The sequence below is a fragment of the Apiospora kogelbergensis genome (assembly GCF_038363985.1).
Source record: "Apiospora kogelbergensis strain CBS 113332 chromosome Unknown utg000005l_segment0_segment0, whole genome shotgun sequence".
NCBI lineage: Eukaryota > Fungi > Ascomycota > Sordariomycetes > Amphisphaeriales > Apiosporaceae > Apiospora > Apiospora kogelbergensis.
Genome location: NW_027117422.1, coordinates 1,281,031 through 1,295,713, shown reverse-complemented (window position 1 = coordinate 1,295,713; position 14,683 = coordinate 1,281,031). Strand labels below are relative to the sequence as shown.

Below are 14,683 nucleotides of genomic sequence, written 5' to 3'. Positions count from 1 at the left end.
GATGCTTCTTCTAACAAGTCTGTTCACTAGACGGTCGAATAGACAACGCTTGCGCCCAAGTAAACCACCAGTGACTCAGGTGCAGTTCGTTAAATGGTGATGTAAGTGGAAATCCCACCAACTAGGCCGAGACTGAGGGGGCCAAGGGAACTAGACCAGGTAAGCTCGGTCGGGATCTAGCCGAGTGCGACCAAATCTTTGGGAGGCTCGGAGTTTAGCATTGTGCGACAACTGCATTTCCGAGACGGTCAATTCTAGGGGGAAGTCTGGCGTTTTTGATTTTTTCCCCCTTCTTTCTTCCAGCGGGAAGCTGACCACAGGGGCACCAATGCCTATACTATACTTGGTTTCGTTTCCGGAACTGGCCGACACAAGATCTGCGGAACCGACCATGGATGGCCTCGGGGCCGAAGCGTATGGAGATAATAAGCGTCTCCAGGGGCTCGGGTCAACATTATGGCCGCATTTAATATCAGATCAACTTCTGTCAACACCAAGTAGTTAGTTAAATTGCGACCAATATGCTCCACCGCTACGTTGTTCCGATTGGCGTATCAAAAGGCCAACTAATGACTTGAAACCAGTATTATTCCTCTTGAAGATTGGCGAGCGTTGAATTCGTGAGACGTGTGGCTAGATACCAGTTCGTCCATCGCCGTACCGCATATCGTATGCGTGTTCTATCTATTGTACAACCAGGCCCATTCTAATTCAGACAGTAAGGAGCCTCGAGCCCGCTCTATAACCAGCACCCGCTCAGAACCAACCGTTGATGTTCATTACATTAACCCCAAACCCCGGTGCAGCCGTCCTATAGTCGGGCACCTCGGCCGTGCTGGCCCCAAACATATCCCAAGTCGCCTCGTTCTGGGGGCCCACGTATCCTAACAACTGATCCCATCGCATGTCAATCCCAGTCGATGGCACGTGGATGCTGTCAGGCTCGACTTCGTGCTCGTTGTGTTCTTTTTTGGCGTCGTGCGAGCCCACGAGATTCTCCAGCGCCGAGATGTAGTAAGGCGTCACCGGCGGGATTCCTGTTGACTGATGTATCTTCTCCGATCTCCTGCGCCATGCTCGCAGTAGGAAGATGGCAACATCTGCCGACGATTTAATGTTCAGGTCCATCAGCTCCACATGGAAATGATAGCACCTCTCAACCACAACCCATGCCCGCTCCACGAGCACGCCACTCGTTCGGCTCATCAGCTGGCCGATCATGTACTGAAACACTTCGACCTGGAAATGAGCTTTGATGAACCACTGGAAGTTGGTCCCCATATCGACCGTCTCGATGATGTTGTATAAACGCAGCGTGTGTTCGGCAGAGCTGACCGAAATCTTGAAGAGATTGTCTTTGGCCGAGAAGACCTCAGTCCCCCACTCTGGCTGCGACTGTGGAGGGCATATCGTGTCTCGCAGCTTCCCAATGAGTTCGGGTCTGGTTTCCTTTGCCAGTATGTGCACTGGGCCCATGGAAACGTCGCAGTATTGGGCCAGTATCTCGGCTAGCCTTTCGTCCAGTTGGTCAACACGATTCCTGGCGAGTTCGAAGGCCGCTGGCGGTAACGTCTCCACACCCGTTTCGTTTTGGAACATGACCTCGTCGAGGCTCGGGAAATCAACAAGCAGCTGCGCGATTTCATAACAGCTCAAACAGTATACCATGTCGGTAGGACCAGGCCGGCTCTCTATCTTGGTCATGGTTGGAAACAGATCTGAATCTGGCAAGTTGGAAGGCTTCTTGGTGTCCCATGAGCGCGGTACCATCGACTGTCCCAGGCCTGACAACAATGCATATGATGCATCTAGTAGCACGATCTGCCACCAAATGCGACGGCGTATCTCCGTGTCGAATGGGGATAATCCGAGCGCCTCGCCGTCTCGATGGAGTCCCATCATCTGAGCGATTCTGACAATGGTGCCGTTCAGAATCCACGCCGCGTGTCGATCATAATGACCACTTAGAGAGTGCTAGGGTATACCGTCAGCAAATGCCCATCAACAAGAACGCAACCTCGCAACCACCGGCTGACCTGGTATAAGACAAGAGCCTGCAAGGTTATCATGTCGTATTGTTTGAAGATCTGAATCCGCATGAACGCAAGCCGACAGCCCCTGGAAAACCGAGCCATGGCTTCATCTCTGCTGTAGCCCAGGAGTGCCAAACTCTCTTGCGGAGATAATGCCGTGGCTCCCAGGACATAGATGGAAAACATCAGCGCCTCGACCTTCTTGGGCAAGGTGTCCCGCTTCGTAGCAGCCTCTACTAAGAAGGGTTGAACTGAAGGCACATGTATCACTTTGGTAAGTGGGTTGACTCGGTCCAAAAAGGTCTGCCACAAGCCGAATACATGGGCGGGATCAGGGTGCAGGTCCTCCAAGCTGGCATCCGTGCCTTCCGAGAACAGCAAGCCGTTGTTGTGATCAGGAGTTTGCCCATCCGCCGGGGTCGAGCAGCTGTCGTCATCTCCAACATCATTATCCATAATCTCGCGCATTGCGCGGAGCTGAACTCGATTTAGTCAACTGACACAAGTGCTGAACGTAGTCCAATGAAAAGGGAGCCGTGAACCGTGTTGGTGAGGAATACTACTTGAGGCTGGGTGCAAGTGCGCGAATAACTTACCTCATCGTAGACTTCGGCCCACATGAAGCTATTCATGAATCGCGGACCACTATCCCCGTGGATGAGCTTTCCTATAGGCGCGACCCCTTTCTCGTCGGGGGCTGGCCCGCTGGGGGCACCGGCGGGCTTAGCCGTGGCATATTCTTGGAGCAGCTCCTCGCATCTTGCCAGTCGCTGCTGCAAATCGTGGTTGGGCCGCCTTCTTTTCCGAGCGGGTGCGGGCGTACTTGGTGTACACGTCACACCAGCCTTTTTCGCTTGTGAGCATTAGGATCAATCACGCTTAATCAATGAGACACGGACGGAGGGCACGGCAGATACACAGACCTTAGTACAGTTGGAGCACGGCGAATGGCGGTCGCACTTGATCTTCCTGTGCTATATAAAGGGACCAAGGGCAGCATGTCAGCAGGTGCAACGGGAGAAGGTGGGCGCTTCATGTTCTGCAAAGCGTGGCTGTCTTACTTGGCAAAGCACACATGCTCTGTGACAGCAGGATTCTCATTAACAATATGCCCATGCACACAGCCATGGATCGGGTATATCTGCAAAGACTTACAGGACCCGGGGTGTTTTCCCGGACGGCATCGAAGTCATGTTGTCCCCGCTTCCTGGGTCATCAACGACGTGCGTGCGGGTTGCTTTGAGGCACACGCAGAATCAACCCCACCTGACCCAGCTTGGAGGTGACAACTGAGCCAAATGGATATGAGTGGTAGACCGTCGCACCGGAGGCGTCTTCGGGACGGGCGGTAGAATGCACGGTAGAGAGGCGAGCACAGCAGATGTCAAGGGATACACACGCGATGCCTATTGGAACAAGAATTGGTGTTGCGTGTTGGTGTCGCGTACGGCGTGGGCGGCCTTACAAATCAAAGGCAAGTAGTGCAATAGCAGCCGGAAGTGTTTGTGTTTGTGCACATGTGGGTAGGAGGGAGGGAGGTGGTCCAGCGCTGCTGTTCTGAAACGAAGTGCCAGAAGGTTCTGATGTCAAAGTTTTGTATGGCGCAACAGTAGGGCCGGACTCGCGGGGTGGACGTTGTCGCTTGTGAGATTGCAAGACTTAACAGGTATAGATAGGTATGCAGGAGAATGGATAGCTCAGCGGCTCGGGTTGAAATGGCGTCAATCAGTTGATGGTTGTGCTTGGTGCTTTTTGCTTGGTCATACCCCCGTGCTGCGTGCCCCGTGCCGCTGTAAATAAAGCTTTGGAGAGATGGCGGGTGCGTTGGTCGGAAAGTAGGAAAACCGGAGCGAGTGAGTGAGTGTGAGAGAGGAAGAGAAAGCGGGCACGACGGCATCAATCTCATAACCCAAATGTCATCATTGCAGTCCTTCCAGCTGTCTGTCTGTTCTCGGCGACTTTCTTTAATTCAGCGCCGTTCAACTAAAACCAGGCAACCACAACCTTATTCTTATGTAGGCCCCGGGAACATAAGTAACGTGGGGGAAAGGTTCCCTCCAGCCAGGCCAGATATGCCGCCTAAAACGTCCAGCACCAGCCTACCAGCCAGCCGGGCGGCTTGCAATAGCCATAGCCGCCCCCTAAGTACAGGTACACAGACAGGTTGTACGTTACCACCCATTATCTGCACAAGCAAAGCTGTTGCCTGGATAGAGAAACATGGGAATGGGAAATGAACAACACCAACGAGTGGCTTGGCAAGAGCGGTTGCGTAACGTCACTGCTATACATGCTGCTGTACGACGGGCACATGCATTCACGTAGGAAACCCCGTGTGCCCGAACTCCGTACGCTAGCTGTGACTGACGTCCACCCGCACTCGCACTACATTATAGATGCGAGCCGAAAGATTCTCGTCGCTTCGCTGTTCGCCGTATTAGTAAGTGGATAGATGTATGGAAGCGCCAGGCGCAAGGGTGACAGGCAGTTGGTATGAATGCGTGAGGTCTAAAGTAAGTAAGAAGATGGCGTCAGCTTACCTTCCCAAAGACATTAGCTACCCGTCAACCGTGTTCTGCAGGTGATGTGCTGCACAGGCACACAGCCCGGAAGCACCCCGGCATCCAGCCCTGCAAAACGGAAAAAAAGGCTATCGAGTGCTGCAGATCTCGTCTTGCCAGACCTTATTCTTAACAAGTCTTCAGTGATTTTGCCTAGGCAGACCTTATCTCTATTTGTATGTAATTACATACACTCTGATGTCTCTAAGTCCGTCCTGTGCAGCCCGCATGCTACCATTATATATACTCGCGATTTATATATATATATTAACAGCTTTCCATGAAAACAATCTGACACATATGTCGTGGTTAGGTTATGGTGAGGTCTCAATCTTACCACCCCATGAGGACAGAACCAAATACTCTGCACTTGCAAGACAGGAAGTAGAGTACCAATTATATCAAATGTACCTGACTTCTATCGAATTGGTGACGAATACGGGTTATACGAAATGGACACCACCCTCCGAATGCATCGCTAGAGCAGCCGGGAGGCTTCCTTGCTCAGTTCCGTCGGCTTGAATCCTGCCCGCTTGGTCTGGGCTTGGGCCTAGGAGAACCACGCAAAATTCCAGCGCCGAGTACCGTGTGTTGGCCCGATTAGGCATCTGCTTCGCTTCGCGGTGTAAGGATGACGGCTGGTTGGGTAGTCGTGGCTACTATACCTCTCTGCCATTATCGCGAGGATCATATTTACAATACGATGTCTATAACATGATCATAGGCGTAGCAGGTAAGGGAAATACTTTGTGTAGAGTCTCTGATTGACAACCTGTCAACGTGATATTTTTGTGGTATGAGCCAGCAAGTAACGAGCCCCTGTTAAGTGAGTTCTCATCCGGAGCTCTCGAATGTAAGTATGTATGTTCATTTGAGTAATCGTCCCGTCGTTTCAACACATGTCTTATCCCCACGTCTATAGTATGCATCGCGATGTTCTTTTTTTTGGTCCACCGTCGACGCCTTACATCTGCTGCATTACCATGTCCAGAAACGAAAATGGGCCAAGAAGCTCACTACTTCTCAAGTTCGACTCGGCGCACAAGTAACCCCCTAAAAACAGGCCATGCTTGCCTATTCATGCGTATAAAAACCAGCCAACATCACCACCCCCCTTTCAATTATTACACATCATCGCTGGGTTATACCTTTCAGAGTGCCAGACTCTTGACGCACGTCCACAATACGACAGGGACAACCACATTGTCGTTGCCGCCCGTCAGCACGGCCTCCGTAAGGCTGGCTATGGAGGCGCAGAATCCAGCCTTGGACATTGTCGTGCCCATGCTGTCGGGCTCCGTCGAAGAGGGCCAGCCGCCGACGCGAAGCCAAGCATGAGCTGCGAGCAAGCCCACGAATACGGCAAGCGCAAATGCCACGCTTCCCTCCAAACTCTTTCCGCCGCCCCAAAGCCACTTTCGATGACCGTAGCGACGGCCAATAAGAGAGGCAGCCGCGTCGCCGAGCCCGACGCATATGACACCAGCCACCATGCTAACTTCGCGTGTGGGCACCTCCCAGCCCTCCAGGTAGCCAGTGCCGCTACGAGGCAGCGAGCCGAGGGAAAGCCACAGCGGTATGGCACATCCGATCAAGAGGAATATGTGAGATATGACCACAGGGCCTCGAAGATCGCGACCATCCACATAAGGCGCGAGGAAGGCTGCCAATGGTTTGGAGAGCGGCGGGAGTTGGCTAGCTCGCAGTAAGTCAAGTAAGAGGAAGACGGCGAGCACGATAGACAAGGCCAGCCCGGCAAAGGTTGGGTCGACGTAAATGGATGGCGCAAACATGGCTACCATCATGAAGTGGAAAACCTTGCGACGTGTATCCACTTCGTAAACGGGCGACAATCGAAACACGACTGTGAGGCCAACACCGATCACGGCAAGGCAGTAAGCGCTGATCAGCAGCCTGGTATTGGCATCACCGATAACTGCATGTCGCAAGTGCTGAACCCACCCGCCATCAAGAGAGCCGATATCATCGATATCAGGACGCGTAGGCAGACAAACCCACCACTCCAGATTTCTGCTGACGACTTCAAAACGGAATCTGGGCTGATCGCCAAAGAGGTAACCTAGAGCCCATCCCACTGGCTCATAGTTATGTAATGCATTCGTTTGTACGAAGTCCTTGACTCCTACCCATCTAAGGGGTATAAAGACAGCGCCTAAAATCAGAGTATACACATATAATGCGTACAGCCACTTCCGCCATGTGGCTTGTTCATATGTCAGAGAGAAGAACGCGCGAACGGATGTAGAAGCGGATCGTTTCTTTCGGCCCGATGGAGTATGGGTGTACGACTTCCTAGGTAGATGCTCAACGCTAGAAAGAGTGTGTCTTCTTAGATGACTCGCACCGCGTTTGGCGTCCAGGGAACTAAATCGGACTTCTTGCGTCGATGTCGCATCGAAGGCAGGGCCATTAAGTTGCACGATAACTGCCTCATGGAGCCCAGCACTTTGACGTCGCTTGCGAGACTTCGTCGCATTTGCTTGACGGCTTTCGCTGTCTTCAGCTTCTTCAAATGCTTCGCAAGAACTACATGATGAGCTGTCCATTGGTGCGTGAAACAGGTCATGTCGCACTCGTTCCCATGGCATCCAGCTCAGAATTGCAAGCAGGAATGTCCCAAGCAATGATGATGATCGCTTCGATGTGCTCACAGCCCGCTTGAAACGCCACTTGGGGACACGCGCCAGAGAAATGCCCCAAGTGATGACGTTTGTGCCTAGGACGAGCAAATCAAGCCCACCAACCCATAACATTCCCTTGATGATGATTGCCTGGGGAGACGAAGTTGTCAATAACACATTGATAAGGGCCACAGAGAGAAGCTGAAGCTCTGCGGTAAGAAGACTCGTAGTCGTCAGGGAATGCAGGGTCCTGCACAGGTGTTGATGTAGTGGATAGAGAAGGACTGCAGTCTCGGGTAGCAAAGCTGTGAGCTGCGCATTGGGCGAACCCTGCGGTGGACCAGCTCCTCTGAAGGATGATGCTCTATTAGATAGGAAGAGCGGGATGCATGTCACCAGCCACTGCCAGGTGTTGCATGTGGAGTCCTGAGACGAGGCGAAGAAAAGTGAAGAGGGGAGTGAGCATAAAGAGAGTATTATGTTGGGTAGTAGGATAGCCTGGTTATCCATAGAAATTAATGAGGATACAAGTAGGGTGACGGCAGGCGGGTATAGGAGCGGCGCAGGGTCGAATGCCGTGGGTATTGATATGGCTGTCCAAGCCGGCCGTGAAGCAGTACTCGATCTATGTCTATAGCCCCAAACAACAAGTCGCAAAGGGTATAGCAGCACGAGAGCACCCATGATACCGAGACTTGCGATCAGTTCTACTGTAGGTCAGCAACTTGCAAAAAGTCACTATTCGTAGAGCGTCAAGGGATTTTACCTAGCCGCCATTGGCGCAGAGCCGGCCGTGCCTGTTCGTTTGTATATACAGCAACCCCCAGAAAGCTGAGTAGCAGGACCTCGGCGAGTCGTCGCACAATCTCCTTGTTGCGCCTCGACCTTTCTGCTGCAGTCCGTATGTGTTTCCCCATTGTCACCTCCTTCTTCGGCGCGTGTGATGTGGACAAGTGCCTCCGGCCGTCATCATCGTCGAACGAGCCCGGCGAGGGGAGAGGGGTGGATGTGCCGGATGCTAGCTCGTTGCGCCCCCGTAGACCTTTGTGTAGCCTTGCCCTCGGGGCTGGCAGGCCCTTGAGGAAGTGTTCATCGTCGGCTTCGGTGCCGCTGTCGCTACTAGCTGACGTATCTCGCACGATAGACGGGAAGGTGGTTGCCCTCTGTGGGTGGTTGCCATCTAGGCTGGCTGCCGAGTTGGGTGGATAAGCGAAGCTGCCAGATGGCTCGAGCAGCTCGAACTTCTGACGAGCATATGGGTGAGGCGACCTTGACAGAAGCCTGAGAGTATCTTGCTCTTTGTCCGAATCGTCTCGAGGTTTCTGGGCAGCTGTGGAAGGATCAAGCTGCTTTGGCATGACGGGATCGACCCCGGGGGATGCTATTAGGTAGAGGGCGGCAGCGCAATCGGGTGAGTTCGGATTTGGTGAGATTCAATGAGATGTATGCTCAGGTACATCACTGGACTCGTGTTTTGGACAACAATGGCGGAGGTGCAATTCTCTGGTCAATCGAGGCTTTGGTGTAAAGGTTCGTGCGTGGTTCGTTATTCGTAAGTTGCGAAAGCTTGAATTGAATTCACATGCAAATGCAAATGCCACTCTCAAGCTGTCGTCAGTACAGGAACACTAGGTCTTGGGTCCAATAGCATGGGCCAGTGCCTGTGGCTGAGGCTGAAGACCCTGGGCAGATCTCTGAGCCCCAAAGCTACAGGTATGTGGGCTTGCATCTCCCTCTTTGCTTACAGCGCCTGGAGATAAAGGAAACTCGAGGAAGGAAAGCCCAGGAATTGTACTGCATAATTTCTCAGACTATATCTCACAGCAGAGGTCAAGAACATAGTTACTCATTCATGAGATCTCTTTGCCATCTCGAGGCCGCGGATTCCGACCGCTGGCCCAACATTTACATTGGATCAACATATTTCGTCAACATTGAGCTCACTGCATGTTATATAAGCTGTAGCCTTTGTGGTCGGTCGACGCAGGCTACGTAGCAGCTATCAAAGACTCCTTATATTTCTGGCCAACTTGGCAATATTGAACCTGAACATGCTTTTTTATATAGTGGACGGATAAGAGCGTTGCTTCTGGTGATATGTGGCACGATGACAGCAGTAGCTTCGCCAGCGAGCTCCATCCGGTGCCGTTCGTTCCTGGCCAATCACTCATCAAGGCCGGGGCTTGAGATTTAGACGCACTAAAAATAGACGTCGACGGAAATCAGCGACGAAGTTAGTCGCTGGCTCCCATGCCAGTGGCAGTTGCCAGACAGCCTTACTTTAACAGGCAGCGCTCATTACATAATGTAATAGAGGATAGGCTCTCAGCTTCACCTGAGAATTGATCTGCAACAGGGCCTCGGATTGTATACTCAAGCTGGAGCGGGTTGAGGCAGAATGCCGGCTTATCTATCATATCTTTTTTACCCTGGTTTCAGGTACCTAAACACTTTTCTGTCAATCGCCAATCATCAAACATCCGATATCGTAGTCGGCAACCTCGTTACCAAAGCAGAGTCTCAGGTCAAACCCCAACCAATTGCTGAATGCGGGGTGTGAAAATAGTACTTGGAAGTCGGTCGGGAGTAGGATGCATGTTTTGTCTTTTGTTGACGGAAAGCTTGGCCTCCTAGGCTATCGCTGCGAAGTATAACCTTGGGTCTGGGCTTTGTGGCTTCTGAATATCCTGTTTCATGGACTTGTACGCGCATTCTTCCCAATTGCTCCCCCAGCGCTGAGTGGACAGCGACGGGACTTGGCGTGCATGGTGCATGCGTGATCAGGTTGCACAGAGCTTGGGGGAAGCCAATTGTCGAGACGCCGCGCTGAATAACAACGTGCATCTTATGGTGGAGTGGCGCAAAAAGATCGCGGCCTATGATGCCTCAGTCAGCTCACTCCATCATGCGTTGTCGTTTGAGATGAGCAGCGCAGCAGCAGAAACGAGGTCATCATCCCGTAGACACACGAGCGAATATACGTAAGCCGATACGAAGACTCGCAGCTCGCTCTGCGGCTGGTTCACAGACTGGGAAGAGCCCATTGAGGGAAGGCCCTGCAATCTCAGGAGACGGGATTCCATCTCGGACGAGGTGAAGCCCGGCCGTACACGGCAAGGGAAAATTCTCGTATTCCGACGTCATCGTTGGGAGAAGATCAACACTTTCAATTGGTTTCCTCTGACACGATGTGGAGTGTTACTACCCCTACTTCGATTAGACGCTGGAGAAAAACCAATGATGATTTAACGAACTCCTATCTCTCTGACCAGAGTCTGGCCAAAGCTAAAAGGGAGCAGCCTACTCCGTAGTTTGGCCGGCTCTCGCATGCCGTATGCACATTAGACATTGAGGCTGAGCAGGGCCACAGCCAGAGCCAGACCATCGTCGATCAGCGATGCAGCCACCTACCACTCTGCCACTATCCAGTTGCATACATACATGCCATCATACCTTTTTCAAAACCTGGCAAATTCGCTGTGGCGATCATGCTAGTGTGTACCGTGCTTTCTTCACTTCATAGTGTGTCGAATATTGCTTGTCGCGACGAGCCACCAGAACGCCCGTGATGTGCTGACATGTTCTCGAAGCAGTACTTCAGCGATATCAGAACGTGCACCCACTACATACCCTTGGAGACCCAAAAGCTGCGTCAGGGGTGGGAGCCCTGGGTAGCTGTGGAATCGCCAGAATAGCAGAACCGAGAGACAGGTCGTATCGGAGAAAAGCGGCGAAGCAGTTCTGAACGGTGCCACGGTGAGATGTGGATAGCTATCCTGCATAAGACCCCTGTCCTGGGCAGACGCCTGGCTCCACGGAACTGATGCCCGGCCCCAACCTCTTTTTTTCGTACCGTCTACCGTACAGTAGGCGCGCATGTTGTATGTATGTAGCAAGGTAGCCCAGGTTCTGCCCAGGAGCCCACAGTCCACGAGATTTTCTTCAGGTCTACTCCGTAGTCTCTAGGCTGCCAGAATTCCCACTCTGCTAAGCAGGGGCTATGTGACGATTGTTAGGCGTTGCCGCGCTTTGTCTGTGTGTTTCGGGGTTCCAGGTTGGCCTGCTGAACTTGACCAGAACTTGACCATCTCCCTATCCATCCCGTTTATCCTGTCGTATTTGACTTTGGGGGGTGGCATCCACCAACGAGCTGCTCGTTTTTCGTCCTGTTGACTACCTATTTGAAAAGACTCTCTCTCAACCGTCCTCTTCCCTTCGCTCTCAATCGCTCTCTTAATCTCTTGCCACTACCGGCAAATCGGTTCCCTCTTGCATTAGCTTCGTGCAGACTGTTGAACCGGCTTATACACCCGTTCCATACTAATACTAGTTGCGATTCTTCCCCCTCATCATCGACCTAATTCCTGCACTACAACCACAGTTTCTCACGAAGTCCAACCCTCCTATGATGCAATAGGGATAGTCAACTTAGCCACTCGTTATTCGTTCCGTTCTTCTTTCGCTTTCTGCAGCCATAGTTTCGCAGTAGCCCGCGCGGCATATCTCGGACTGAAGAAAATAATTCTTAGCACTTCTTCCCTTTCGAACATCACTTACAATGGCTTCTTCCATGGATTTGCCCATGTACCGGGACGAGAAGGCCTGTCTGGCCCACGAAGCGACAACGAGCCCAGTCACCAGATCGGCCTCCGTTAACTGTTGCAAGACACACAAAATGTCGTCCGCCCGCAAGTGTTGCCTTGGGCTGATGCTCCTCCTGTCTGTGACGACACTGGGGTTGGCAACTGCTACTATTCCTGGCGCCCGCTCTCAGAGGGGCTGCAGCGGCATGGCAGAGAGCCAAGCGGTCGTTGATGGACAAGGTTCTGGGATCTCGGGGGCTTCGGACTCGGCGTCATCCGATGCGTTGCACAAGCTTCTGCACACGTACTTCCCGGACTCTTTCAAGCATGGCGTCTTCTTGTCGGACGAAGAGGCCCTTGAAGTCGCCCAGGCCCAAGACGCCACCCTGGCGAGCTCCGTGGTTGAGCTTGCGAAGCGTCAGAGCGACAACAGCTCCGCGAGCGCCCAAAGCGGCTCGGTCAGCACCGCCGTAGTGACAGAAGGAACAACGGAGACAGCCACGATTACCCAGACTGCGGATTCTTCTCCTACATCGAAGGCCGAGACCACGCCGGAGACCAAGCCAGAGACTAAGCCAGAGACTAAGCCAGAGACCAGTGGTCCGACTACGACGGCGGCTCCTCCAACCACGACGGCAGCCGCTCCGACCACGACCAAGGCTCCGGAAACGACGACACAGCAACCCACAACCACCCAGCAGCAGCCATCACCCTCGGACAACAAGCCGACCACGATCGAAAAGTCGCCTGCCGCGGCGCCCACAACCACCAAGCCTGCGGACGCCCCCACCACGACAGCCAACTCACCACCTCCCGCTAGCCAGCCCGAGACGACGATGACTGCTAAGACGACCGAGACCGCCAAGACAACCGAGACTAGCAATGTTGATAATCCTGGTACGTCCGCCGAACCCATCACGCAGACTCAGCCGACGACTACGGTTGTCACTACTCCAACGGCGGCTGCTCCTGTTACCACCACCACCACTCAAGATGCACCTCCTGTCTCTACTGCTGCCCAAACACCCCCTACTTCTCCTAGTACTGCTCCAGGTACTACCTCTCCTAGTACTTCTCCTGGTACTTCTCCTAGTGAAGAAAGCTCCACTGCTGCTCAGGGTACGTCACACACCGCACATGATGTTCTTGTGCTGTTTTGGTCTTATGTGTCCTTTCGCGACGTACCCTTTTTTTCTTTCCCACTCTCCTTACAAGACACTGCGCCAGTTTGCCATGCTCATATTCGTACCAATTTGCTAACTGGATTTAAAGAAACCACAATGGCCACACGGACGGTTGCAGACGCGCCCCGCACCACGTCAAGCCGCACATCCACATTCGTGTCGACGTTGCCCGGCGGTGCGCAGACCACCATCACCACCGTGGAAGTCGTGACTGGCGTCGGCGAAGCCACCAAGCCGACCCCGACCAGCGACGGTAGCGGCGGAGCACTGCAGTCCGGAAACCCCGCACCGTACGTCGGGGCGCCCATCTACAAGGTCGTGGCAGGAGCTGTTGCTCTTGGCGGCGCATTCTTGGTGTAATAGGAGAGGAAACACCAAGACGATGGCGACCAACCAGCCAACAACACATCAACCACATTAAGGATTCCACGGCCAACAAGTTACAACCACATTTCACTTTAATCACGGCGTTCAAAGAGGGCATATACATACTTCCAGGAGCATTTACACTAGCGTCAGCATTTGCATTACATATGGAGCATTTGATGGCATACACATTCCTTTGAAATGTCCACTGGGAGTTATATAGTTGGGATACAGAAAAGAGTCATTATGACCCGTCCATTCTGATTGGATCTAGGCGAGCGACAACGAGACAGAAGACAGAAGGACATACATATCACGAGATATACGATCACAACGCCGTCCAGTCCTTTTACGACGTTGACATTTAGTAATCATAGAGTATAAACAAATATACGATAATGTACCTTCTCCGTATATCCGCCCTTACTACATCAAATACCCGACTGGTGAGGTCTCAGGAGCTTCAAGATTAGTTACAGATGATATCCCTAGAGTAGCGTAATTTGGTGATGACGGTAACATAAACACCACATGCCAGTGGCATAGCTGCGGTAAGCGATTGTGATAAAAGACGGATCATGTCTATTAATTGTCATTTCTACTGCCAAATTTGTTGAACGCCAAAGAGGGTATAATTTCCCAGCATATAAAAAGCAAAGCACGTGCCAATAGCATCGGCAACAGAACATATTGTAGTCATTCAATACCAGAAGACGCCGTCTGTTCGCCAAACGATTAAGATTGTATTACGAGCTGTGTTGGCACTAAGAATCTAGCCGGGTCCGATCTTGGGCATGTCGTGATGCTCGCTGAGTTTGGATAGGTACGTATTCAGTTCCTCGACTCTCTCCTTGTGTGTCTTTAGGAGCTCCGGGCGCGAGCTCGAGGATTCGGATAACTTGAGTAACTATAGATTCCAAATGTTAGCATCGCTCCTTCGATTCTTTCATCGTCGTGAATTGCGCGTACCTTCTTCCTCTGGAACTCCTCGTGTCGCCTTTCGGCTTCTGTTTTGTATTCTACCGGTCTGGCATCATCCTCGGCATCGCGCCTCTTTTTCTCGTCGTCGTTGTCGCTTCCAGACTCTTTGCTCTTCTTCTTCTTTTTCTTCTTCTCTTCGAGCGCCGTGTTGTCGTTCTGGCCCGTAGACAGCGACTTTTCGAGATCGCTGCCGGTGCCCCGGTCCTTCTTCTTTTTCTTGTGTTTGGTCACCTTGCCGCCTTTCAGCTTCAGGGCGCCCCCTCCGCCGAAAGACGAGTAGTCGTCGGACGGCATGGTGGTGGGAGGATGGTTGTTTGGGGGTTAAAAGAGGTG

The 14,683-nt window shown here is 52.5% G+C and overlaps 4 protein-coding genes across 4 annotated transcripts; 1 reads left to right on the top strand and 3 right to left on the bottom strand.

Moving 5' to 3' along the window:
• Nucleotides 1-756: 756 nt before the first annotated feature.
• On the bottom strand, nucleotides 757-3,226 carry PG998_007002 (uncharacterized protein; the record flags this gene model as incomplete). Its single annotated transcript, XM_066873818.1, has 5 exons — nucleotides 757-1,974; nucleotides 2,037-2,510; nucleotides 2,630-2,878; nucleotides 2,957-3,002; nucleotides 3,189-3,226. 5 exons carry the CDS (start codon nucleotides 3,224-3,226, stop codon nucleotides 757-759), a joined length of 2,025 nt encoding a protein of 674 aa, XP_066729763.1.
• A 2,519-nt stretch (nucleotides 3,227-5,745) lies between these two features.
• On the bottom strand, nucleotides 5,746-8,594 carry PG998_007001 (uncharacterized protein; the record flags this gene model as incomplete). Its single annotated transcript, XM_066873817.1, has 2 exons — nucleotides 5,746-7,946; nucleotides 8,003-8,594. 2 exons carry the CDS (start codon nucleotides 8,592-8,594, stop codon nucleotides 5,746-5,748), a joined length of 2,793 nt encoding a protein of 930 aa, XP_066729762.1.
• A 3,317-nt stretch (nucleotides 8,595-11,911) lies between these two features.
• On the top strand, nucleotides 11,912-13,363 carry PG998_007000 (uncharacterized protein; the record flags this gene model as incomplete). Its single annotated transcript, XM_066873816.1, has 2 exons — nucleotides 11,912-12,938; nucleotides 13,092-13,363. 2 exons carry the CDS (start codon nucleotides 11,912-11,914, stop codon nucleotides 13,361-13,363), a joined length of 1,299 nt encoding a protein of 432 aa, XP_066729761.1.
• A 778-nt stretch (nucleotides 13,364-14,141) lies between these two features.
• On the bottom strand, nucleotides 14,142-14,644 carry PG998_006999 (uncharacterized protein; the record flags this gene model as incomplete). Its single annotated transcript, XM_066873815.1, has 2 exons — nucleotides 14,142-14,276; nucleotides 14,339-14,644. 2 exons carry the CDS (start codon nucleotides 14,642-14,644, stop codon nucleotides 14,142-14,144), a joined length of 441 nt encoding a protein of 146 aa, XP_066729760.1.
• Nucleotides 14,645-14,683: the final 39 nt, after the last annotated feature.